Raw genomic sequence first — 27,893 nt, 5'->3', positions numbered from 1 at the left:
ACCAGTTCCTCCTGCAGCAAAGCATCCCCACAACATGATGCTGCCACCCCCGGGCTTTACGGTTGGGATGGTGTTCTTCGGCTTGCAAGCCTCTCCCTTTTTCCTCCAAACATAACAATGGTCATTATGGCCAAACAGTTCTATTTTTGTTTCTTCAGACCAGAGGACATTTCTCCAAAAAGTACAATCTTTGTCCACATGTGCAGTTGCAAACCATAGTCTGGCTTTTTTATGGCAGTTTTGGAGCAGTGTCATCTTCCTTGCTGAGCAGCCTTTCAGGTTATGTAGATATAGGACTTGTTTTACTGTGGATATAGATCCGTTTGTACCTATTTCCTCCAGCATCTTCACAAGGTCCTTTGCTGTTGTTCCTGGATTGATTTGTACTTTTCGCACCAAAGTACATTCATCTCTAGGAGACAGAATGTGTCTCCTTCCTGAGCGGTATGACGGCTGTGTGGTCCCATGGTGTTTATACTTGCATACTATTGTTTGTACAGATGAACGTGGTACCTTTAGGCGTTTGGAAATTGCTCCCAAGTGCAAACACATTATTGTTTAACAGTCTTTGGATATCTGCGTGTTTCCGGTTGACACATTCATAACAAGACCAAGCCATTAAATTGATCTAGGTCGTGTTCATTAGGGCACCGCAAAATAAAATTGAGCATATCTTATTGGAAAATGACAATTCCCCTCCCTGTTCCGGACCATTTTATTTTCTAGTGAGGCCCAGAAGTCAACTATGTACTAATCCAGAGGCAGATGAAGCCTGGGTGGAGGAAAGCAGAGTTGCCTCTGTAGACTTCTAATTGGCCCCTGGGTTAGGTAACCCAGTCTCAGGGCTAGTAATTGGGTGTGTTCAACTGGGAAACCATTAGGGCTCAAACTACACTCACTGACCTTATAGGCTACCCTGAGAAGATCATTCTGTCATCATGCATGGTGTTTATCTTCACTTGTCATTCGATCTCAAGTTGATCTGGACCGTGCATTAGTTGGTGTGTTGCACTGTAAATTATAATACAGGATTTTGTAGTGGTGATTTGACTCCTATTTCTGAAGTGAACTGGTGAACCACAGCCTACTGTACTGTATTATTATTTCTATTATCATAACTTATAACACAGCTGATCATTAGGGGAAATATACTAAGGTTAAAATTATTAGGCTATATTCAGGCAACTACAAACAAGTCAAGTGGTTGATCTAATAGGCCACGGTGTGTTTCTATTTCAGGAAATGACTCTTTAGTGCTACAACTGACATTTGAATATTCCTCAGCAATTAGTAGGCTAAAGTAACCCGGTTTCAGAGATAAATTAATCCATAAACTAGCTAATCATGAATATAACAAAAATGGCATACGTATCATAGTGATAATTTTTTTTTTTTTCATTAACCCATTAAGAACATCATTGTTAAAAATAACAAACTGGATTTTACAGAATTTGATATTCAGTCCAGGTTCAACTGATGGAATTTTAACAAAACACAGTACAATTTCTTATCAAAACGCAACAGACTTCGGCGACTTGTCCGATGGTGTGTAATGTTTCTGCAACATGATACCGTAACAGGATTCCCATTACAATAATTGTTTTGCTGTTCCAGCTACAGTTGTGTTGCTATTTTATTTACACAGGTCCAAATTCAGTCATCCATCATTACTATAGCTTACTACAAATTATCTCCACCAAAAGCAAGACTGTTACAATGCATCTTTGTCAGTTTGTGAGCCAGGCAAAGGCTACAACCTATTTGGAACGGTGAGAAAATGTGTTTTCCTTGAATTGAATACTAGGATATTTCTTAGGCTACTTTGGAACATTGAAAAAATATAACCGTTTCAAGAAGTATCCTTCTAACAAAAAGCTCGTATTTGCGTTTGATAAAAACTATACAACTTTGTTCCGACGTAGTGGGCACATATCTTAAAGTTGGACTGCAACAAAGCGTGCATCTTCCAACATTCGTCGAAACATTTGCAGAGGAAAGTAAAAACTGGACAACTCACCTTTCTCGGCGGAGGCTGCATGTTTGAATTTTAACCCCCAAGAAAAATCCTAACAAATATTTGCGTTAATCCGGAAATCCCGTGCAAAACTTTCTGTAATTTAGATATAATCGAAAGACAACCATGCACTGTGAGAATTTAGCTAGTCTGGTTCAGGCGGCCATAACGACCAAACTCAACACACCGACGAAGTCCTGTTAAAAATTGACTGCCTCCGCGAACATAAAAGTGAAGTTTGCGATTCAGTGGGGTTTCCGGTGGAAGAGAGAAGAATGGCGACATGCTGTGGAAATGCACGGGATTTTTCATGGGGATTGAATTGCTCTGGGTTGGGATGAAGACTCGCCGTGGGCTATATCTCTCTAGTGGCAATGTCCTCTTCATAAACATTGGGATTAGTTGGGGATTAGGTGATACAGTACATCTCTCTGACCCATGCACATCTGTGCGTTTAGGCCTATGCCGTGGCCCTCAGAAATACACCTATTTTATTATTCATTCTCTCGCAATTGTCTCAGATGAATATAGAGATGTATCCCTACCACAGATAAATGGCACGTAAAGGCGAAAGTATACATATTTCTAGTAGCCTTTCATTCAACATGGTTGACTAAAACAATGTCCAGGTTGTCTTGTGTTGTAGGCCTACTTTTGTGATTAAAGTAGGCTATTGGTCGTTGGCTGTGCACTGTTTGATGTGTTTATAATACAAGAGATTCATGGGAGAATGCAATTACATTTGTTAACTGGGCATTTAACAGGGACAGGCTCTTGAACAGCTTCTATCCCCATGCAATAAGGCTGATAAATAGCTAAAAAATATCTTACCCCACTATCTGAGTTAACCTTTATTTTTATTTTTGCACTCTCTATGCACACTCACAGGGCCCTACACACTCTCTCACACACACACACACACACACACACACACACACACACACACACACACACACACACACACACACACACACACACACACACACACACACACACACACAATCATCTGCTCACTCACACATAGCATGCACACACACTACACACGCACACCATTCACATACAAGCTGCAGCTACTCTTATCTCATATCCTATTGCCTTGTCACCTTACCCCTATACATATATACCTCAATCACTCCAGTATCCTTACACATTGTAAATATGGTATTGGAACTGACCCTGTATATAGCGTGCTTACTTACTTACTTATTGTAATCTTCATATTTCTTCCTTTTTCTCTGTTTTTTTTCTAGTATTACATTGTTATTGATTATTGCATTGTTGCGTTTTGAGTTAGCAAGAAAGACATTTCACTGTTCTTGTGCATGTGACATTAAAATTAAAACTTGAAACTTGAAACTGAAACTAGACTGGGACCAGAACTTCTGCCCAGGCATTTCTAACACACCAGACAATTTTTTCCTCAAGGCCCCACACCAGCCCATTCTTAGCAAAATAATGATATTTCAGCGCTAAAACCCTAATTTAGATAGGCCCACTGGGCTAAAGATAGACCAGCTCATTTCCCAAAATTGTCCTAGGCCAGAAGACCTGGGCCCGTATCCATAAAGCATCTCAGCGTAGGAGTTCTGAACTAGGATCAGCTCCCCATCTGTCCATATAATCGTAATCATTATGATCTAAAATACTAAATTGATCCTAGATCTGCATTCCTACTCTGAGACACTTGTGGACACTTGTGGACTGAGACACTATTTAAGGAATTTGAATTACTCTCAAAGTCATTTGGAATTAAGTGTTTGAATAAAAAAAAAATTGAAAACACAAGTAGTTAAGTATTGGATTGTATTTGCATGTATTGGCATGTATTTGAAATACTCAAACACACAGTAATTATACAAATACATAAATACTCCCATGCATTTGAACCATGTTTGTTTGGTATTTGAAATAATGTATTTGAAATAGAAATAAGTATTTGAAAATACTTTCACATACCGTACACTGTACATCCAATAAGAGTAGTTGATTCGGGCCACATCATTTGAAAATACTCAGATACACAGAAAATAATTATTTAAATAACAAATAGTCAAATGCATATATTTGAACCCGTCTCTGGCCTTAATTGATAAAATCCCTGTGGAGGAGGTGGCGTCAACCTTACACAAAAGGTGTTATGACTTAAAGGTTGAGAAATTACTTAAAACAGCTGATTCGGGCAATTTAAAACATACTGGCAGCTATAAACCAGTGGTTCTCCTGGTTGTCATTAGAAAGGGTCACCCCCTTTCAATTACATTTCTCCACTGATGCATAGCTGATGTTGGAAATCTGAAGTGTAGTCTACGTCTTATCCTTTGACTGATTGCTTTGTTGCAATTTATAGAAGCCACAATTTTCCTTTAAGATGAATTGGCAGAGGACACAAATGTAACACAAGTAAAAGCTGGGCTTTTTGGGAAAGATTTTAATAGTTATTGAATGTTCTACATCGTACAGTAAGTATTATACAATTACAAACTTGCCTTACTTCTGTCACCAGAATCACTGACTGATCCTCATTAGAATGACATAAAAACAAAAACAGATTTACACTTCATATACACAAGTCTGATGTGGGTCTCTGCTTTACAAACGTCCCAATCTTATGTTACAAAAACATTCCGCCAGTGTTGCTGCAACCATGTGACAGAACGTTGCAAGAGCTCTGGGGGCCATTAGTTGGGAAGTCATTTTAATCTCAAGGTGCTGACTTTTTTAAACAATTTCTTTGATTATTTTGGGGGGGAAGACACAAGGGTATACTTCACTCTCTCTAAATTAGTGTTCAAATCAAAGGTTTGACAAGGCCAAAGTTCATTGTGACCAAAGAAAACAGACAAAGCAAAGAGATTGTGTGTTCAACCTTGGTGGAGCTGCTTGCTTCTCAAACCCCAGGCATTGAGACACTCAAGAGCAGTTCCCATAGCCTAGAATTCAAACTGAGTTTGCTACGTTGCATGGTTGTTACATAACATGAAGTGAAACAATGGTGAAACGTAACAAAATACGTTTCAATCCCAGGCTACAGCTCTCATGCTTCAGTCCGTAAACTGTGGACCCATACACTTTAGCATGTTTCAATAAACATAAATTGTAGTGTTAGGACTTGACTCTGGGCTAACTTTCAGTCTATGCCCAGTTAGCACATTAGGTTCCCTGGATGTTCTGGGAACGTCTGTTTATGGTGTCAGTTTGGTTCTCTGAACATTCCTCTCGTGTTTCAATGCCCTGGGTCTTTGAGGGGAAAAGGCCAGCGAGTAGGAGGGACCTGTATGTCATTTGCTTCTGACCGGGTTGCCAGATTGTGTCCCTCCGCACATCTACATCTGCTCCACTCATCCTACAGACTTGTGTTCTGAAATGCCCTCTGAAGCCCCAAGAGGCAACCCACTTGAGTTTGACAATAAAGATCTTCTATCTTAAGAATAATAAACATCAATCAATAAACAAAACCTTAAATAACACTTATGGTAAAAAGCGCTTAAATTACATACAAGAAATTAAAAGTTTATCATTCTTTTGAGCCTTTTTTTAAAACACTGCAGTTATACTCATAGTACACATGGTTGAATTATTTTTGAGGTTTTGAACCTCCAAAGATTTAGCACTCAGCATAGCATTCACGGACTTGGGCCTGTGGAACTAGTCATATGCATTGTTCAACTCTTGCATCACATTACATGTTCTAGTGAATAGCACTACAAAGCTATATTTTTCGATGGTCTTCCCTCTAATGTTCCCAAAAAATGTGGCACAATACATTTACTTTTGAGATTTGTTTTCAATGTTCTTGTTCTGTTTGGCTCTGTGATAGGCTACTGACAGGGGAGAGTAGTGGTTGGATAATGTTAGCTCTACACAATCTGACCAGTGCCATGTTGGGAAAAAACTCTCACACAGGACTGTATACATGCCTCACTCATCTACACATCTATACCTCGTTCACTAGCAAATGCTACTGTATCAATTGTCATATGTTGGGTGCAGGATGCCTCTCCTTTAAATAAACGTTTTATTTCCATTGGCGATGTAACACTGTGGCAAATACAATGGCATTTAGCATTTTACGTAGTAGTTAACTGATTGTAGCAGATTGAAAAAAAGCAGTAGCAATTATTCACAACAGATATTCTCTTAAATTTACAGTTGTTGTTTATTGAGACCAAAGAGTACCCTATCAAATGCATTGAACTAAATGAACTCTTAAGAAATCTCTTAAAATATGAGCTAAGTACCTGGTATTTAGTATAGATTATTACTTTTAGATGTTTGTGCAATACATTAATGACACACTCACATGATAACTCTGATATGTGGTCATGACACGGTAACCTAGTACTGAACCATAATAACCTAGTATGGAACTCCTCCTCACAACCTTTAAACTCCACCCAAGCTAAACCCTGCTTCCTTGCCAACTCTATTTCTGAATTCCAAATGGATCCCTAGCCCCTACACCCTAGTCACTCCTGTGGATGTAGGCGGACTGGATCAATACACTGTAAGCATGGTAAAATCTTCCTTCTGATTGGCTGGGTGGAAATGTCAGCCATATTGATTTCACCTATCCCAATCCTCTCAGGTCTTCAGGTGTAGGGGCTAAGGAGGGAGTAAAGGCTAGGGAGTACGGGTTAGGGGTTGATTTTGGAGTCAACACATGTCCCACACGGACCTCTCCCAACTCAGTGCCCCTGTCATAGGGTTTTTGGCCCCGACTAAAGGGACATGATTGAAACCTTTCTAAAAATGTTCCCAATTTCCTGTTAGAACACAAATTCTTCCTCTCATACACATGATTCCCTTCACGATCCTAACTCCCTTCCATTGTGTCTGCTATTGGATGCCCTGGAAACAATGATGTCCTGAGCCTGTTCTATTGGCTACTCTGAAGGGAGGGAGGGCCTAGGAGGGAGGCCCTAGCAGGTTGGCCAACATGACAACTAAATGTTTCCTTTCACTAATCTAAGTCCAAAATAATGTTTTAGAGCATTTTTACACCTGCCATTGTTTAGAAGAGTTCACAAGACAGGTGAACTAGTGTCAATTGCATGGACTCTCGATATACACATCGAGACCAGATGACACAATTCTCTGGATTGAAACACATCTCTGTTGAGGTCAGTCTGGCTTCTAAAACCTGTGTGTTCCAAATAGCACTCAATTCCCTATATAGTGCCCTACTTTTGACCAGAGCCCTACATAGGAAGGGAATAGGGTGCCCTTTTAAAACCCTGAGCCAACCAAGCAGTGCACTAAAGGCGTCCGTATGCTTCCCATCTGAAACAGTTTGGAACAGTATGTGTATATATGATGACTACATTTGGTGGAGTTTTTATTAGTTTAGGTCTTCGGCAAAGGTTTTTTTCGGCTGTTCGTGCACACAATTATTTTCTTGCGAGGCAAGCCGAAATTTGGCAGCCGAAGTTTACACACTTTCATCGGCGATTGGTCAACAGTAGGAGTTCCTCAATGAAGTGTTGGCTGTCATTCCTTTAATGAAGTGTTGGCTGTCATTCAATGATAGACGACTCATTTTCATGCAAATGTTTTCAATTGAGAAATACTCCACCAAACATCATAGTTAGATGTCAAATTGCACAACTAAGATCTCCTTTGCAAAAACATCAAAATTAATGACAGATTTCTAGATTAATTTGGACTATTTTGGCTACGTAGTCCCAAAATGAACAAACAGTACTATTGCGTCTTTTTTCTCTTTTCAAGCGAAGGTAAGGTCGAAGGTATGCGAGCCCACTCGTTCGGTTCGGCTAGGCGCCACCCAAACTGAAGCGTGCGGAAGAAGCCTTAACTCTCCTGCCTGCCCTGCACCCCTCACTACTGCCCTCTACCGGTCACCTGAAGAACTAGTGACACTGATCAGGGCCATGTTAAGTTCCCGAGAAAACGTTTTGAAAAGGACTAAAACAGGGCGGTACTACCTGAATCTGTCCAATAAGAACACCAATTTTCGTTTTCCAATGCAAAACGTTTTGCTCTGGCGTGCCTTGCTGAACACGACCCAGGTAAATGGTGCAGTTTAGGGCCTAGATATCTATTAAACATGTAAACATGACATCACATGGGATCTTTATTGCGAATAACACTTATCTCCAGCCTGTGAGATTAATGGGAGGCATGCAGCACAAGGCTATGAGCATAGATGCTTGACCACAACACAATTTAGATGCTTTTCTTCCTTTTTCCACTCACTACTCCCCTTGTATTCCTTTACCCCCCTCTCTTCTATTGACCGTAAATCCCTTGAATCCTTCAACTTAGCTATCCCTGGTCCAACTGACAATTTGTCTCACCCTTCAAACTCCATGCACTTCAGTTGACACTAGATTAGAATTGGATTCAATTCACAACATAGCCTGCAAGTTACGAGGGAGACCCTATCCAGCAATCTATCCATCGCATCCTATGATATCTACACTTTTGCGTCTGTGTGTGTGATGTCCTATAAATCTGTATATGTATTGTGTACATGTGCCACTACTCATACCAACTGAAATACCTAAATGTGAGTGTGTTTTTAAGTTTGGCGAGCTTTTACGTGTACAAAAGAACCACAAACGCGCGCAGGCGCTCGCTCACACGTCAGTATTCCTATATATAATATATATTCATGTATAGATATTTAAATTGCTTACAATACTCTAGTAGACGTAAAAGCTAATTATGTCCACTGAACTTACTGAAAATGTACTCTACATGGTGTGTAACTATTACGGTACTTACGGTATTAGTCTTTCTTCTACCACATGACTGATATACAGTGGGTATAATCTTACGAAGCCAAGTTAATGCACTGTTGCTACAAGCTGGAAGACGACCCTTGTTATTTTGTGCTGGAAGATGGTTGTGTTTGAACATAAACCGAAATGGGAATGCAAATCAATAAAGTGGAAAATAATCTAGGCGTAACACAAAAGAAACTAGGCGCGACACTCGTACGGCGCTTTCTCCCCAATGTTTTTTTAAACATTAGAACATTTGGCAGCATACAAAGACGTGTACATTCTCACGGCTGAAGGGACTGGCTTTGCTTCGTAACCAGTGTTCAGAACAGAAAAATACACACACACACACACACACACACACACACACACACACACACACACACAATTGTTTAGCACAAATGTACTATAAATGTACTATACTGCTGGTCAGTGTGTGTCTGGATTATAAGAGAGTCAAAATCAAAAAAACTAATCCAAAAATCTGAGGCTGGTAAAAAATAATAAAAACATGAAAAAGCAGCTTTTCCAAATCACAAAATAATGCATAGTGACCCTTGCACTTTAGTTTTTTGTTCTTGCTGACAGACTTGGTGCTTGAATGCCAGACCTCCTGCACCAATGTAAGACTTGAGTTGTGAGCAATGTTTGACTACTGATCTGAGGAGAAAGAGTGAGAGAGAGGGGGGGTGTAGAGGGATGGAGAGGGGAGGGAGAAGAAATATGTATTATATATGTAATTTACAAAGAAAATATCACAATTGTCCTATCAATTCATTTTCTAAGTGACAAGGGGCGACAGCGTAGCCTAGTGGTTAGAGCATTGGACTAGTAACCCGAAAGGTTGTAAGATCGAATCCCCGAGCCGACAAGGTACAAATATGTCGTTCTGCAGTTATCCCACTGTTCCTAGGCCGTCATTGTAAATAGGAATTTGTTCTTAACTGACTTGCCTAGTTAAATAAAAACAAAAACTTAGAATTACAGTTACTCACAAATTTTGTTTTATAATAATAACAAATCTAAGCGCTTATGTATCAAAGCACTGTCAATAGATCGGCCCTTTACTCTCCTAACCATAGACTGGGATAACATTGTGTTAGGTTAAACTGATCTAGGACCAGTAACTTACATGAGTGGGGCCCAGTGGGGTCTACCAGTGAGGAGGCACATAGCTGTACCCAGGTGTCCCCTGGGGCCGGTAGGTTGGCACGGTGACCGGATGTCCACCAATGTGCTGAGTGGCGTGCTGAGGCGTGGTCATCAGAGTACCTGGGCAAAGAGGGTCAATCAGACAGACAGAGGTCATCAACATGGTAACACGGCCTGACAGTTGTCATCACCATGGAAACATGTCGGTGGCTAAACTTCTTGAGAAATAATCGATCGAATACTGTTATAAACGTGTTATAAGTAAAGCCTTTACTCCAAACAGAAACATTACTGTAAGTAATAGTTGTGTGAACTATTTGTTTGAGTTGTTGATAGGGTCACAAAATTCCCTTAACTTTACCAAAGTGCTCAGGTTTTCCAGAAATCTTGCTTGTAGGATTCCCAGATGTCCTGGTTATTCTCTCCTGATTCCACAAATCTTCTAACTGGGATTTCGGGAAAACCTGGGAATTTTGCAAACCTAGTAGTTGAGTGTTGACTTCTTACCAGCAGACATGGCCATGGTTGTGCCGGCCACCATGCCCATGGCCATATGGCCGTTGGAGCGGGGCTGTTGGACAGGGGCAGGGTAGAGGGCGTTGGGGAGGCTGTTGGGCTGCACCACCGTGGTGTGGTGGATGACGTGAGGCTGAGCCGCATACATCGGCTGTGTGTAGTATGCACCCTGAGAGAAAGAGAAAAAAATAGATACATTTTTTGGGGGCTGCTTTGGCAATATTAAATATGGAAAAATGTAGAATTTGGCTTATCTTATTTTTCTAGCACAGCTAATTTTACACAGCAAGCTAGGTGTCTTCTAATAATCCCCCAAAAAGTAGAGAATGGTCATCAATCATCTTATAAGCAGGTACAGTAGGTGATATTGTAACGTTCCTGACCTTATTTCCTTTGTTTTGTCTTTGTTTAGTTGGTCAGGATGTGAGCTGGGTGGGCATTCTATGTTATGAGTTTCTATGTTGGGTTCATTGTTAATTAGCCTGATATGGTTCTCAATCAGGGGCAGGTGTTTTAGGTTTCCTCTGATTGAGAACCATATTAAAGTAGGCTGTTTTTACCGTTTGTTTGTGGGTGATTGTTCCAGTGTCAGTGTTTGTGCCACATGGGACTGTTTTCGTTTGTTTAGTTTATTTCATTCGTGTGTTCCTTCCGGTTCGTGCGTTCATGTTATATATTCACAAGTTCAGGTCTGTTCACGTCGTTTGTTGTTTTGTAGTTTGTTTAAGAGTTTTTCCGTCTTCGTTATTATTAATAAACAAATATGTATTCAACCAACGCTGCGTTTTGGTCCGATCCATGCTCCTCTTCAGACGAGGAGGAAAACAACCGTTACAGATATTGTCAAACAGACAGCCAACCCCAGTGAGTAGAAACCAGGCCAGGTCCTTACCTGAGCGTAGAGGTTCTGTTGGGGATAGGCACTTCTGATGGGGTACATGGCCGTCTGGTAGGGGTTAGGGGACGGGGAGTAGGGAGGGGGCGCCCCATTGGACTGACCAGGGGGGACCTTGTAGGGCGTCCCAGAAGTGTATCCTAGATGAGAGAGATAGGGAGAGGGAAGGATGGAAAGAGAGAAAGCAAGAGGGAAAGTCGGGGAGAAAAAAGCAAGAGAGAGAGAGAGAGATCAAGCCGGCAGAGGGAAAGATGGAGAAAGAGAAAGCAAAGGAGAGGGAGACAGAAAGATAGAGAGAGAACATGTGGTGAGCGAGACCTAGTTTCAGTTTCCAGATCATTTTCAGTTGTCTTGACATTCAGAGTGTCTCATTGGCAGAGGAGAACAGTTAGGACTGACAGTGCTCCTTTACAAAATTAATGTGGCCTCCAAGATATATACAGTTGAAGTCAGAAGTTTACATACACTTACGTTGGAGTCATTAAAACTCATTTTTCAACCACTCCACAAATTTCTTGTTAACAAACTATAGTTTTTGCAAGTTGGTTAGGACATCTACTTTGTGCATGACACATGTAATTTTTCCAACAATTGTTTACAGACAGATTATTTCACTTTTAATTCACTGTATCACAATTCCAGTGGGTCAGAAGTTTACATACACTAAGTTGACTGTGCCTTTAAACAGCTTGGAAAATTTCAGAAAGTCATGTCATGGTTTTAGAAGCTTCTGATCGAATAATTGACATCATTTGAGTCAATTGGAGGTTTACCTGTGGATGTATTTCAAGGCCTACCTTCAAAGTCAGTGCCTCTTTGCTTGACATCATGGGAATATCAAAAGAAATCAGCAAAGACCTCAGAAAAAAAATTGCAGACCTCCACAAGGTTCATCCTTGGGAGCAATTTCCAAACGCCTGAAGGTACCACGTTCATCTGTATAAACAATAGTACACAAGTACAGTATAAACACCATGGGACCACACAACCGTCATACCGCTCAGGTAGGAGACGCATTCTGTCTCCTAGAGATGAACGTCTTTGGTGCGAAAAGTGCAAATCAGTCCCAGAACAACAGCAAAGGACATTGTGAAGATGCTGGAGGAAACAAGTACAAAAGTATCTATATCCACAGTAAAACGAGTCCTATATCGACATAACCTGAAAGGCTGCTCAGCAAGGAAGAAGACACTGCTCCGAAACCGCCATAAAAAAGCCAGACTATGGTTTGCAACTGCACATGGGGACGAAGATCGTACTTTTTGGAGAAATGTCCTCTGGTCTGATGAAACGAAAATAGAACTGTTTGTCCATAATGACCATCGTTATGTTTGGAGGAAAAAGGGGGAGGCTTGCAAGCCGAAGAACACCATCCCAACCGTGAAGCATGGGGGTGGCAGCATCATGTTGTGGGGGTGCTTTGCTGCAGGAGGGACTGGTGCACTTCGCAAAATAGATGGCATCATGAGGAAGTAAAATTATGTGGATATATTGAAGCAAAATCTCAAGACATCAGTCAGGATGTTAAAGCTTGGTCGCAAATGGGTCTTCCAAATGGACAATGACCCCAAGCAGAAGTGAAATAATCTGTCTGTAAAAGATTACTTGTGTCATGCACAAAGTAGATGTCCTAACCGACTTGCCAAAACTATAGTTTGTTAACAAGAAATTTGTGGAGTGGTTGAAAAAATAGTTTGAATGACTCCAACCTACGTGTATGTAAACATCCGACTTCAACTGTATATAGTTTCCACAGAGCTTTGGACATATATATGAGGCAGAACCAGCTGTATTATGAATGCCCAAAGAGAGGCCATGGGCTTGTTTGACATTGCAGCCGACGTGATGCATTTTGGGTCAATTGTGACTGATCTACAAATAATAATAAGTAGATATTTATGATGCAAGGTAATTTGTAGATCAGTCAGTCGACAGTCGGCTGCAATCGCGATCAAGCCCTGTGTCAGACAACTTAGCCATGACTAACAACACACAGAATGTGAATATTATTATTTTATTTCTTTGCTCAAACACTCAAGCACACACACACGGAGAAGTGTCCGTTTTGGTGGGTTTTAGAGTACACTGATCATTACATTCATGTTAGGAAACCACCAAATCACTTCCATGGCTCAAACACACGTTATCTATCCAACAAAAATGTAGTTTCACTATATGAAAAGAATGTATGCTGCAGCAGCCAGCAAACATGTTATATGACACAGCACAGCACCACAGACCCTCCCCCTATATCACTTCCCCCTGTGATGTCACTCACTACCTCACATCCCCCATCGGCCTGTCTTACTCCAAACCTTTTCCTAACACCTTTTTTCCCAAGAGCTCGAAACCCAGCTCAGCTCTGAATGTTTCCCTAGCCATGCCAACGTGTATGTGTATGTATATTACCGTTCGAAAGTTTTGGGTCACTTTGAAATGTCCTTGTCTTTGAAAGAAAAGCACATTTTTGGTCCATTAAAATAACATCAAATTGATCAGAAATACAGTGTAGACATTGTTAATGTTGTAAATGACTATTGTAGCTGGAAACGGCTGATTTTTAATGGAATATCTACATAGGCGTACAGAGGCCCATTATCAGCAACCATCACTCCTGTGTTCCAATGGCACATTGTGTTAGCTAATCCAAGTTTATCATTTTAAAAGGCTAAATGATCATTAGAAAACCCTTTTGCAATTATGTTAGCACAGCTGAAAACTGTTGTTGATTAAAGAAGCAATAAAACTGGCCTTCTTTAGACTAGTTGAGTATCTGGAGCATAAGCATTTGTGGGTTCGATTACATCCTCAAAATGGCCAGAAACAAACAACTTACATTAATTAATAAATAACAAAACAACGCTGTTTTCAAATACAATCTAGGCCTCTCTAATTTAATTTAGCCTAGGCATGAACATTTTAATTAGGCCTAATAAATAACAGAACATAGTTGTCTACTAACACTAGGGCTGGCCTGTCATCCCTCGAAGGGATCTAGCTTTTTCCCAATTAACATCAGACTTAACTTTTTGTAGCAGGTTAGGAGAACTTACCCCGCAGGCTAGGATAATTAACGTGACAGGTTAGGAGAATTAGGTTAAGGTTAGAAAAATGGTTAGGGTTAGCTAAAACGTTTGACGTTCATTTGACAAAAGGTAGATTCCTTTTAGCCGGGCCAGCTCGCCCCACTCCCCATTTCCGCTGCGATTCAGCACCACAGCAGTAGAAAGAGGACACTTTAGGTGGCCACAAAATGAAGAAATTTTAAAACTGATGTTGGACAATCAAATTCAATATGTAAATAAATGAAAATAAGGCTGGTTCATTGAGAGAAAGCTTATTTTACAATGCTCCTGTGAAACGAGGCCTGCACCATGCATCCATGAAAGCACTTGTTTCCAAAGCTCAAATGATATCTCTTTTCACAGTTCTATTAGATGATGTTAATAAATGTTATGCCTATTGTAATTTGAACTATCGTGGAGTCTTGACTCGTGTCATGTGTGATATACGTGGCTTATTGATAACAACTCTGTTTCCTACTATAGGCATTTGGCTGACTAGTGATTGCAACATTGTAACTCTCCGATGTGTATATCTGGCAATAATGTTTTGTTTTCAAGTCTTACTGAATAAGCTCAACTGAAATGCACCAATTACGCATGATTCACATCATTACTCTAGTTTATTAATCCATTCCAAATCTTTATACTATACATGGCACAGGAGCGGGATATGCTGATCTGTCCCAGGACGGCGGCAGGACTGCTAGGACCAGGCATGACCAACACAATCATTGCCTTTAATTTACTTGTGTTTGCGGCGGACCTTGACCTGAAGTGAGCCGCTGCTGTTGGGAAGTCAAAACTGTCCAACTCCTTGGAGCAGTTTGATGTGCATCAGCCTTGTTACTTTGTCCTAAAGAAGGTGTGATCTTGAGGCAGTCTTTACTCTGGTGTGGAGAAAGTATCCCTCTCGGCGGGCACACTGGAAATGGGGATAATCAAGACAATTTTCGCCAATTACGTCCAGTCAGGGTACACTTAGCTGAAGTCTCTAATGAGGACCTAGTCAGGGTACACTTAGCTGAAGTCTCTAATGAAGACCTAGTCAGGGTACACTTAGCTGAAGTCTCTAATGAGGACCTAGTCAGGGTACACTTAGCTGAAGTCTCTAATGAGGACCTAGTCAGGGTACACTTAGCTGAAGTCTCTAATGAGGACCTAGTCAGGGTACACTTAGCTGAAGTCTCTAATGAGGACCTAGTCAGGGTACACTTAGCTGAAGTCTCTAATGAGGACCTAGTCGGGGTACACTTAGCTGAAGTCTCTTATGAGGACCTAGTCAGGGTACACTTAGCTGAAGTCTCTAATGAGGACCTAGTCAGGGTACACTTAGCTGAAGTCTCTAATGAGGACCTAGTCGGGGTACACTTAGCTGAAGTCTCTAATGAGGACCTAGTCAGGGTACACTTAGCTGAAGTCTCTAATGAGGACCTAGTCAGGGTACACTTAGCTGAAGTCTCTAATGAGGAACTAGTCAGGGTACACTTAGCTGAAGTCTCTAATGAGGACCTAGTCGGGGTACACTTAGCTGAAGTCTCTTATGAGGAACTAGTCGGGTACACTTAGGTGAAGTTTCTTTTGAGGACCTAGTCGGGGTACACTTAGCTGAAGTCTCTAATGAGGACCTAGTCGGGGTACACTTAGCTGACGTCTCTAATGAGGACCTAGTCGGGTACACTTAGCTGAAGTCTCTAATGATTACCTAGTCGGGTACACTTAGCTGAATTCTCTTATAAGGACCTAGTCAGGGTACACTTAGCTGAAGTCTCTTATGAGAACCTAGTCGGGTTACACTTAGCTGAGGTCTCTTATGAGAACCTAGTCAGGGTACACTTAGCTGAGGTCTCTTATGAGGACCTAGTCAGGGTACACTTAGCTGAAGTCTCTTATGAGGATCTAGTCAGGGTACACTTAGCTGAAGTCTCTTATGAGAACCTAGTCGGGTACACTTAGCTGAAGTCTCTTATGAGGACCTAGTCAGGGTACACTTAGCTGAAGTCTCTTATGAGAACCTAGTCGGGTACACTTAGCTGAAGTCTCTAATGAGGACCTAGTTGGGGTACACTTAGCTGAAGTCTCTAATGAGAACCTAGTTGGGGTACACTTAGCTGAAGTCTCTAATGAGGACCAAGTCAGGGTACACTTAGCTAAAGTCTCTAATGAGGACCTAGTCGGGGTACACTTAGCTGAAGTCTCTTATGAGGAACTAGTCGGGTACACTTAGCTGAAGTTTCTTTTGAGGAACTAGTCGGGGTACACTTAGCTGAAGTCTCTTATGAGGAACTAGTCGGGTACACTTAGCTGAAGTCTTTAATGAGGACCTAGTCGGGGTACACTTAGCTGACGTCTCTAATGAGGACCTAGTCGGGTACACTTAGCTGAAGTCTCTAATGATTACCTAGTCGGGTACACTTAGCTGAAGTCTCTTATAAGGACCTAGTCAGGGTACACTTAGCTGAAGTCTCTTATGAGAACCTAGTCGGGTTACACTTAGCTGAAGTCTCTAATGAGGACCTAGTCAGGGTACACTTAGCAGAGGTCTCTTATGAGAACCTAGTCGGGGTACACTTAGCTGAGGTCTCTTATGAGGACCTAGTCAGGGTACACTTAGCTGAAGTCTCTTATGAGGACCTAGTCAGGGTACACTTAGCTGAAGTCTCTAATGAGGACCTTGTCAGGGTACACTTAGCTGAAGTCTCTAATGAGGACTTAGTCAGGGTACACTTAGCTGAAGTCTCTAATGAGGATCTAGTCAGGGTACACTTAGCTGAAGTCTCTAATGAGAACCTAGTCGGGGTACACTTAGCTGAAGTCTCTAATGAGGACCTAGTCGGGGTACACTTAGCTGAAGTCTCTGAGGACCTAGTCAGGGTACACTTAGCTGAAGTCTCTAATGAGGACCTAGTCAGGGTACACTTAGCTGAAGTCTCTAATGAGGACCTAGTCGGGTACACTTAGCTGAAGTTTCTTTTGAGGACCTAGTCGGGGTACACTTAGCTGAAGTCTCTAATGAGGGTCTAGTCAGGGTACACTTAGCTGAAGTCTCTAATGAGGACCTAGTCAGGGTACACTTAGCTGAAGTCTCTAATGAGGACCTAGTCGGGGTACACTTAGCTGAAGTCTCTTATGAGGACCTAGTCAGGGTACACTTAGCTGAAGTCTCTAATGAGGACCTAGTCAGTGTACACTTAGCTGAAGTCTCTAATGAGGACCTAGTCGGGGTACACTTAGCTGAAGTCTCTAATGAGGACCTAGTCAGGGTACACTTAGCTGAAGTCTCTAATGAGGACCTAGTCAGGGTACACTTAGCTGAAGTCTCTAATGAGGACCTAGTCAGGGTAAACTTAGCTGAAGTCTCTAATGAGGACCTAGTCGGGGTACACTTAGCTGAAGTCTCTAATGAGGACCTAGTCAGGGTACACTTAGCTGAAGTCTCTTATGAGGAACTAGTCGGGTACACTTAGGTGAAGTTTCTTTTGAGGACCTAGTCGGGGTACACTTAGCTGAAGTCTCTAATGAGGACCTAGTCGGGGTACACTTAGCTGATGTCTCTAATGAGGACCTAGTCGGGTACACTTAGCTGAAGTCTCTAATGATTACCTAGTCGGGTAACCTTAGCTGAAGTCTCTTATAAGGACCTAGTCAGGGTACACTTAGCTGAAGTCTCTTATGAGAACCTAGTCGGGTTACACTTAGCTGAAGTCTTTAATGAGGACCTAGTCAGGGTACACTTAGCTGAGGTCTCTTATGAGAACCTAGTCGGGGTACACTTAGCGGAGGTCTCTTATGAGGACCTAGTCAGGGTACACTTAGCTGAAGTCTCTTATGAGGATCTAGTCAGGGTACACTTAGCTGAAGTCTCTTATGAGAACCTAGTCGGGTACACTTAGCTGAAGTCTCTTATGAGGACCTAGTCAGGGTACACTTAGCTGAAGTCTCTTATGAGAACCTAGTCGGGTACACTTAGCTGAAGTCTCTAATGAGGACCTAGTTGGGGTACACTTAGCTGAAGTCTCTAATGAGAACCTAGTTGGGGTACACTTAGCTGAAGTCTCTAATGAGGACCTAGTCGGGGTACACTTAGCTGAAGTCTCTAATGAGGACCTAGTCAGGGTACACTGAGCTGAAGTCTCTAATGAGGACCTAGTCGGGGTACACTTAGCTGAAGTCTCTTATGAGGAACTAGTCGGGTACACTTAGCTGAAGTTTCTTTTGAGGACCTAGTCGGGGTACACTTAGCTGAAGTCTCTTATGAGGAACTAGTCGGGTACACTTAGCTGAAGTCTCTAATGAGGACCTAGTCGGGGTACACTTAGCTGACGTCTCTAATGCGGACCTAGTCGGGTACACTTAGCTGAAGTCTCTAATGATTACCTAGTCGGGTACACTTAGCTGATGTCTCTTATAAGGACCTAGTCAGGGTACACTTAGCTGAAGTCTCTTATGAGAACCTAGTCGGGGTACACTTAGCTGAGGTCTCTTATGAGGACCTAGTCAGGGTACACTTAGCTGAAGTCTCTTATGAGGACCTCGTCAGGGTACACTTAGCTGAAGTCTCTAATGAGGACCTAGTCAGGGTACACTTAGCTGAAGTCTCTAATGAGGACTTAGTCAGGGTACACTTAGCTGAAGTCTCTAATGAGGATCTAGTCAGGGTACACTTAGCTGAAGTCTCTAATGAGAACCTAGTCGGGGTACACTTAGCTGAAGTCTCTAATGAGGACCTAGTCGGGGTACACTTAGCTGAAGTCTCTGAGGACCTAGTCAGGGTACACTTAGCTGAAGTCTCTAATGAGGACCTAGTCAGGGTACACTTAGCTGAAGTCTCTAATGAGGACCTAGTTGGGTACACTTAGCTGAAGTTTCTTTTGAGGACCTAGTCGGGGTACACTTAGCTGAAGTCTCTTATGAGGAACTAGTCGGGTACACTTAGCTAAAGTCTCTAATAAGGACCTAGTCGGGGTACACTTAGCTGAAGTCTCTAATGAGGACCTAGTCGGGTACACTTAGCTGAAGTCTCTAATGAGGACATAGTCAGGGTACACTTAGCTGAAGTCTCTTATGAGGACCTAGTCAGGGTACACTTAGATGAAGCCTCTAATGAGGACCTAGTCGGGGTACACTTAGCTGAAGTCTCTAATGAGGACATAGTCAGGGTACACTTAGCTGAAGTCTCTAATGAGGATCTAGTCAGGGTACACTTAGCTGAAGTCTCTAATGAGGACCTAGTCAGGGTACACTTAGCTGAAGTCTCTAATGAGGACTTAGTCAGGGTACACTTAGCTGAAGTCTCTAATGAGGATCTAGTCAGGGTACACTTAGCTGAAGTCTCTAATGAGAACCTAGTCGGGGTACACTTAGCTGAAGTCTCTAATGAGGACCTAGTCGGGGTACACTTAGCTGAAGTCTCTGAGGACCTAGTCAGGGTACACTTAGCTGAAGTCTCTAATGAGGACCTAGTCAGGGTACACTTAGCTGAAGTCTCTAATGAGGACCTAGTCGGGTACACTTAGCTGAAGTCTCTTATGAGGACCTAGTCAGGGTACACTTAGCTGAAGCCTCTAATGAGGAACTAGTCGGGTACACTTAGCTGAAGTCTCTTCTGAGGAACTAGTTGGGTACACTTAGCTGAAGTCTTTAATGAGGACCTAGTCGGGGTACACTTAGCTGACGTCTCTAATGAGGACCTAGTCGGGTACACTTAGCTGAAGTCTCTAATGATTACCTAGTCGGGTACACTTAGCTGAAGTCTCTTATAAGGACCTAGTCAGGGTACACTTAGCTGAAGTCTCTTATGAGAACCTAGTCGGGTTACACTTAGCTGAAGTCTCTAATGAGGACCTAGTCAGGGTACACTGAGCTGAAGTCTCTAATGAGGACCTAGTCGGGGTACACTTAGCTGAAGTCTCTTATGAGGACCTAGTCAGGGTACACTTAGCTGAAGTCTCTTATGAGGACCTCGTCAGGGTACACTTAGCTGAAGTCTCTAATGAGGACCTAGTCAGGGTACACTTAGCTGAAGTCTCTAATGAGGACTTAGTCAGGGTACACTTAGCTGAAGTCTCTAATGAGGATCTAGTCAGGGTACACTTAGCTGAAGTCTCTAATGAGAACCTAGTCGGGGTACACTTAGCTGAAGTCTCTAATGAGGACCTAGTCGGGGTACACTTAGCTGAAGTCTCTGAGGACCTAGTCAGGGTACACTTAGCTGAAGTCTCTAATGAGGACCTAGTCAGGGTACACTTAGCTGAAGTCTCTAATGAGGACCTAGTCGGGTACACTTAGCTGAAGTTTCTTTTGAGGACCTAGTCGGGGTACACTTAGCTGAAGTCTCTAATGAGGACCTAGTCAGGGTACACTGAGCTGAAGTCTCTAATGAGGACCTAGTCGGGGTACACTTAGCTGAAGTCTCTTATGAGGAACTAGTCGGGTACACTTAGCTGAAGTTTCTTTTGAGGACCTAGTCGGGGTACACTTAGCTGAAGTCTCTTATGAGGAACTAGTCGGGTACACTTAGCTGAAGTCTCTAATGAGGACCTAGTCGGGGTACACTTAGCTGACGTCTCTAATGCGGACCTAGTCGGGTACACTTAGCTGAAGTCTCTAATGATTACCTAGTCGGGTACACTTAGCTGATGTCTCTTATAAGGACCTAGTCAGGGTACACTTAGCTGAAGTCTCTTATGAGAACCTAGTCGGGGTACACTTAGCTGAGGTCTCTTATGAGGACCTAGTCAGGGTACACTTAGCTGAAGTCTCTTATGAGGACCTCGTCAGGGTACACTTAGCTGAAGTCTCTAATGAGGACCTAGTCAGGGTACACTTAGCTGAAGTCTCTAATGAGGACTTAGTCAGGGTACACTTAGCTGAAGTCTCTAATGAGGATCTAGTCAGGGTACACTTAGCTGAAGTCTCTAATGAGAACCTAGTCGGGGTACACTTAGCTGAAGTCTCTAATGAGGACCTAGTCGGGGTACACTTAGCTGAAGTCTCTGAGGACCTAGTCAGGGTACACTTAGCTGAAGTCTCTAATGAGGACCTAGTCAGGGTACACTTAGCTGAAGTCTCTAATGAGGACCTAGTTGGGTACACTTAGCTGAAGTTTCTTTTGAGGACCTAGTCGGGGTACACTTAGCTGAAGTCTCTTATGAGGAACTAGTCGGGTACACTTAGCTAAAGTCTCTAATAAGGACCTAGTCGGGGTACACTTAGCTGAAGTCTCTAATGAGGACCTAGTCGGGTACACTTAGCTGAAGTCTCTAATGAGGACATAGTCAGGGTACACTTAGCTGAAGTCTCTTATGAGGACCTAGTCAGGGTACACTTAGATGAAGCCTCTAATGAGGACCTAGTCGGGGTACACTTAGCTGAAGTCTCTAATGAGGACATAGTCAGGGTACACTTAGCTGAAGTCTCTAATGAGGATCTAGTCAGGGTACACTTAGCTGAAGTCTCTAATGAGGACCTAGTCAGGGTACACTTAGCTGAAGTCTCTAATGAGGACTTAGTCAGGGTACACTTAGCTGAAGTCTCTAATGAGGATCTAGTCAGGGTACACTTAGCTGAAGTCTCTAATGAGAACCTAGTCGGGGTACACTTAGCTGAAGTCTCTAATGAGGACCTAGTCGGGGTACACTTAGCTGAAGTCTCTGAGGACCTAGTCAGGGTACACTTAGCTGAAGTCTCTAATGAGGACCTAGTCAGGGTACACTTAGCTGAAGTCTCTAATGAGGACCTAGTCGGGTACACTTAGCTGAAGTCTCTTATGAGGACCTAGTCAGGGTACACTTAGCTGAAGCCTCTAATGAGGAACTAGTCGGGTACACTTAGCTGAAGTCTCTTATGAGGAACTAGTTGGGTACACTTAGCTGAAGTCTTTAATGAGGACCTAGTCGGGGTACACTTAGCTGACGTCTCTAATGAGGACCTAGTCGGGTACACTTAGCTGAAGTCTCTAATGATTACCTAGTCGGGTACACTTAGCTGAAGTCTCTTATAAGGACCTAGTCAGGGTACACTTAGCTGAAGTCTCTTATGAGAACCTAGTCGGGTTACACTTAGCTGAAGTCTCTAATGAGGACCTAGTCAGGGTACACTGAGCTGAAGTCTCTAATGAGGACCTAGTCGGGGTACACTTAGCTGAAGTCTCTTATGAGGACCTAGTCAGGGTACACTTAGCTGAAGTCTCTTATGAGGACCTCGTCAGGGTACACTTAGCTGAAGTCTCTAATGAGGACCTAGTCAGGGTACACTTAGCTGAAGTCTCTAATGAGGACTTAGTCAGGGTACACTTAGCTGAAGTCTCTAATGAGGATCTAGTCAGGGTACACTTAGCTGAAGTCTCTAATGAGAACCTAGTCGGGGTACACTTAGCTGAAGTCTCTAATGAGGACCTAGTCGGGGTACACTTAGCTGAAGTCTCTGAGGACCTAGTCAGGGTACACTTAGCTGAAGTCTCTAATGAGGACCTAGTCAGGGTACACTTAGCTGAAGTCTCTAATGAGGACCTAGTTGGGTACACTTAGCTGAAGTTTCTTTTGAGGACCTAGTCGGGGTACACTTAGCTGAAGTCTCTTATGAGGAACTAGTCGGGTACACTTAGCTGAAGTCTCTAATAAGGACCTAGTCGGGGTACACTTAGCTGACGTCTCTAATTAGGACCTAGTCGGGTACACTTAGCTGAAGTCTCTAATGAGGACATAGTCAGGGTACACTTAGCTGAAGTCTCTTATGAGGACCTAGTCAGGGTACACTTAGCTGAAGCCTCTAATGAGGACCTAGTCGGGGTACACTTAGCTGAAGTCTCTAATGAGGACATAGTCATGGTACACTTAGCCGAAGTCTCTAATGAGGATCTAGTCAGGGTACACTTAGCTGAAGTCTCTAATGAGGACCTAGTCAGGGTACACTTAGCTGAAGTCTCTAATGAGGACTTAGTCAGGGTACACTTAGCTGAAGTCTCTAATGAGGATCTAGTCAGGGTACACTTAGCTGAAGTCTCTAATGAGAACCTAGTCGGGGTACACTTAGCTGAAGTCTCTAATGAGGACCTAGTCGGGGTACACTTAGCTGAAGTCTCTGAGGACCTAGTCAGGGTACACTTAGCTGAAGTCTTTAATGAGGACCTAGTCAGGGTACACTTAGCTGAAGTCTCTAATGAGGACCTAGTCGGGTACCCTTAGCTGAAGTCTCTTATGAGGACCTAGTCAGGGTACACTTAGCTGAAGCCTCTAATGAGGAACTAGTCGGGTACACTTAGCTGAAGTCTCTTATGAGGAACTAGTTGGGTACACTTAGCTGAAGTCTCTAATGAGGACCTAGTCGGGGTACACTTAGCTGACGTCTCTAATGAGGACCTAGTCGGGTACACTTAGCTGAAGTCTCTAATGATTACCTAGTCGGGTACACTTAGCTGAAGTCTCTTATAAGGACCTAGTCAGGGTACACTTAGGTGAAGTCTCTTATGAGAACCTAGTCGGGTTACACTTAGCTGAAGTCTCTAATGAGGACCTAGTCAGGGTACACTTAGCAGAGGTCTCTTATGAGAACCTAGTCGGGGTACACTTAGCTGAGGTCTCTTATGACGACCTAGTCAGGGTACACTTAGCTGAAGTCTCTTATGAGGACCTAGTCAGGGTACACTTAGCTGAAGCCTCTAATGAGGACCTAGTCGGGGTACACTTAGCTGAAGTCTCTTATGAGGACATAGTCAGGGTACACTTAGCTGAAGTCTCTAATGAGGATCTAGTCAGGGTACACTTAGCTGAAGTCTCTAATGAGGACCTAGTCGGGGTACACTTAGCTGAAGTCTCTAATGAGGACCCAGTCGGGGTACACTTAGCTGAAGTCTCTGAGGAACTAGTCAGGGTACACTTAGCTGAAGTCTCTAATGAGGACCTAGTCAGGGTACACTTAGCTGAAGTCTCTAATGAGGACCTAGTCGGGTACACTTAGCTGAAGTCTCTAATGAGAACCTAGTCGGGGTACACTTAGCTGAAGTCTCTAATGAGGACCTAGTCAGGGTACACTGAGCTGAAGTCTCTAATGAGGACCTAGTCGGGGTACACTTAGCTGAAGTCTCTTATGAGGACCTAGTCAGGGTACACTTAGCTGAAGTCTCTTATGAGGACCTCGTCAGGGTACACTTAGCTGAAGTCTCTAATGAGGACCTAGTCAGGGTACACTTAGCTGAAGTCTCTAATGAGGACTTAGTCGGGGTAGACTTAGCTGACGTCTCTAATGAGGACCTAGTCGGGTAGACTTAGCTGAAGTCTCTAATGATTACCTAGTCGGGTAACCTTAGCTGAAGTCTCTTATAAGGACCTAGTCAGGGTACACTTAGCTGAAGTCTCTTATGAGAACCTAGTCGGGTTACACTTAGCTGAAGTCTTTAATGAGGACCTAGTCAGGGTACACTTAGCTGAGGTCTCTTATGAGAACCTAGTCGGGGTACACTTAGCGGAGGTCTCTTATGAGGACCTAGTCAGGGTACACTTAGCTGAAGTCTCTTATGAGGATCTAGTCAGGGTACACTTAGCTGAAGTCTCTTATGAGAACCTAGTCGGGTACACTTAACTGAAGTCTCTTATGAGGACCTAGTCAGGGTACACTTAGCTGAAGTCTCTTATGAGAACCTAGTCGGGTACACTTAGCTGAAGTCTCTAATGAGGACCTAGATGGGGTACACTTAGCTGAAGTCTCTAATGAGAACCTAGTTGGGGTACACTTAGCTGAAGTCTCTAATGAGGACCTAGTCGGGGTACACTTAGCTGAAGTCTCTAATGAGGACCTAGTCAGGGTACACTGAGCTGAAGTCTCTAATGAGGACCTAGTCGGGGTACACTTAGCTGAAGTCTCTTATGAGGAACTAGTCGGGTACACTTAGCTGAAGTTTCTTTTGAGGACCTAGTCGGGGTACACTTAGCTGAAGTCTAATATGAGGAACTAGTCAGGTACACTTAGCTGAAGTCTCTAATGAGGACCTAGTCGGGGTACACTTAGCTGACGTCTCTAATGAGGACCTAGTCGGGTACACTTAGCTGAAGTCTCTAATGATTACCTAGTCGGGTACACTTAGCTGATGTCTCTTATAAGGACCTAGTCAGGGTACACTTAGCTGAAGTCTCTTATGAGAACCTAGTCGGGGTACACTTAGCTGAGGTCTCTTATGAGGACCTAGTCAGGGTACACTTAGCTGAAGTCTCTAATGAGGACCCAGTCGGGGTACACTTAGCTGAAGTCTCTGAGGAACTAGTCAGGGTACACTTAGCTGAAGTCTCTAATGAGGACCTAGTCAGGGTACACTTAGCTGAAGTCTCTAATGAGGACCTAGTCGGGTACACTTAGCTGAAGTCTCTAATGAGAACCTAGTCGGGGTACACTTAGCTGAAGTCTCTAATGAGGACCTAGTCAGGGTACACTGAGCTGAAGTCTCTAATGAGGACCTAGTCGGGGTACACTTAGCTGAAGTCTCTTATGAGGACCTAGTCAGGGTACACTTAGCTGAAGTCTCTTATGAGGACCTCGTCAGGGTACACTTAGCTGAAGTCTCTAATGAGGACCTAGTCAGGGTACACTTAGCTGAAGTCTCTAATGAGGACTTAGTCGGGGTACACTTAGCTGACGTCTCTAATGAGGACCTAGTCGGGTAGACTTAGCTGAAGTCTCTAATGATTACCTAGTCGGGTAACCTTAGCTGAAGTCTCTTATAAGGACCTAGTCAGGGTACACTTAGCTGAAGTCTCTTATGAGAACCTAGTCGGGTTACACTTAGCTGAAGTCTTTAATGAGGACCTAGTCAGGGTACACTTAGCTGAGGTCTCTTATGAGAACCTAGTCGGGGTACACTTAGCGGAGGTCTCTTATGAGGACCTAGTCAGGGTACACTTAGCTGAAGTCTCTTATGAGGATCTAGTCAGGGTACACTTAGCTGAAGTCTCTTATGAGAACCTAGTCGGGTACACTTAGCTGAAGTCTCTTATGAGGACCTAGTCAGGGTACACTTAGCTGAAGTCTCTTATGAGAACCTAGTCGGGTACACTTAGCTGAAGTCTCTAATGAGGAACTAGTCGGGTACACTTAGCTGAAGTTTCTTTTGAGGACCTAGTCGGGGTACACTTAGCTGAAGTCTAATATGAGGAACTAGTCGGGTACACTTAGCTGAAGTTTCTTTTGAGGACCTAGTCGGGGTACACTTAGCTGAAGTCTAATATGAGGAACTAGTCGGGTACACTTAGCTGAAGTCTCTAATGAGGACCTAGTCGGGGTACACTTAGCTGACGTCTCTAATGAGGACCTAGTCGGGTACACTTAGCTGAAGTCTCTAATGATTACCTAGTCGGGTACACTTAGCTGATGTCTCTTATAAGGACCTAGTCAGGGTACACTTAGCTGAAGTCTCTTATGAGAACCTAGTCGGGGTACACTTAGCTGAGGTCTCTTATGAGGACCTAGTCAGGGTACACTTAGCTGAAGTCTCTTATGAGGACCTCGTCAGGGTACACTTAGCTGAAGTCTCTAATGAGGACCTAGTCAGGGTACACTTAGCTGAAGTCTCTTATGAGAACCTAGTCGAGGTACACTTAGCTGAAGTCTCTAATGAGGACCTAGTCAGGGTACACTTAACTGAAGTCTCTAATGAGGACCTAGTCGGGGTACACTTAGCTGAAGTCTCTTATGAGGAATTAGTCGGGTACACTTAGCTGAAGTCTCTAATGAGGACCTAGTCGGGGTACACTTGGCAGACGTCTCTAATGAGGACCTAGTCGGGTACACTTAGCTGAAGTCTCTAATGATTACCTAGTCGGGTACACTTAGCTGAAGTCTCTAATGAGGACCTAGTCGGGGTACACTTAGCTGAAGTCTCTAATGAGGGTCTAGTCAGGGTACACTTAGCTGAAGTCTCTTATGAGGGTCTAGTCGGGTACACTTAGCTGAAGTCTCTTATGGGGATCTAGTCTGGTACATTTAGCTGAAGTCTCTTATGAGGACCTAGTCGGGTACACTTAGCTGAAGTCTCTTATGAGGATGTAGTCGGGTACACTTAGCTGAAGTCTCTTATGAGGACCTAGTCAGGGTACACTTAGCTGAAGTCTCTAATTAGGACCTAGTCAGGGTACACTTAGCTGAAGTCTCTTATGAGGACCTAGTCAGGGTACACTTAGCTGAAGTCTCTAATTAGGACCTAGTCAGGGTACACTTAGCTGAAGTCTCTAATTAGGACCTAGTCAGGGTACACTTAGCTGAAGTCTCTAATGATTACCTAGTCAGGGTACACTTAGCTGAAGTCTCTTTTGAGGACATAGTCGGGTACACTTAGCTGAAGTCCCTAATGAGGACCCAGTCAGGATACACTTAGCTGAAGTCTCTAATGAGGACCCAGTCAGGGTACACTTAGTTGAAGTCTCTTTTGAGGAGCTCGCATCTTTTGCGTGAGTAATAATACCCTACACTAATTTCCAAGCAGCTTAATGGTTTTATTAGCATTTGAAGTATATTTGCCTTTGAAA

At 43.1% G+C, this 27,893-nt stretch overlaps 2 protein-coding genes across 5 annotated transcripts in view; both read right to left on the bottom strand.

Moving 5' to 3' along the window:
* The window catches only part of LOC129868084 (F-BAR and double SH3 domains protein 2-like), a 59,896-nt gene extending 57,602 nt beyond the window's left edge, over positions 1–2,294 (bottom strand). The window contains exon 1 of one of the 2 annotated variants that reach the window (XM_055941708.1): positions 2,018–2,294. In XM_055941708.1, the coding sequence (XP_055797683.1) occupies positions 2,018–2,038 (21 nt within the window). In that variant the 5' untranslated portion in view covers positions 2,039–2,294. The remainder of the gene's footprint in view (positions 1–2,017) is intronic. The other variant, XM_055941707.1, reaches the window with a different exon arrangement.
* Positions 2,295–4,422: 2,128 nt separating this feature from the next.
* LOC129868094 (protein FAM168A-like) overlaps positions 4,423–27,893 on the bottom strand; it is a 62,660-nt gene continuing 39,189 nt past the window's right edge. For 2 of the 3 annotated variants that reach the window (XM_055941728.1, XM_055941730.1), the window contains 4 exons: positions 11,318–11,460; positions 10,417–10,594; positions 9,890–10,029; positions 4,423–9,417 (listed from right to left, as the gene is read on the bottom strand). In XM_055941728.1, coding sequence (XP_055797703.1) covers positions 9,911–10,029; positions 10,417–10,594; positions 11,318–11,460 — 440 coding nt within the window. In that variant the 3' untranslated portion in view covers positions 4,423–9,417; positions 9,890–9,910. The remainder of the gene's footprint in view (positions 9,418–9,889; positions 10,030–10,416; positions 10,595–11,317; positions 11,461–27,893) is intronic. The other variant, XM_055941729.1, reaches the window with a different exon arrangement.

This window comes from Salvelinus fontinalis, chromosome 13 (assembly GCF_029448725.1).
Source record: "Salvelinus fontinalis isolate EN_2023a chromosome 13, ASM2944872v1, whole genome shotgun sequence".
NCBI classification, from domain to species: Eukaryota; Metazoa; Chordata; class Actinopteri; order Salmoniformes; family Salmonidae; genus Salvelinus; species Salvelinus fontinalis.
This window is presented reverse-complemented; position numbering and strand designations above follow the sequence as displayed.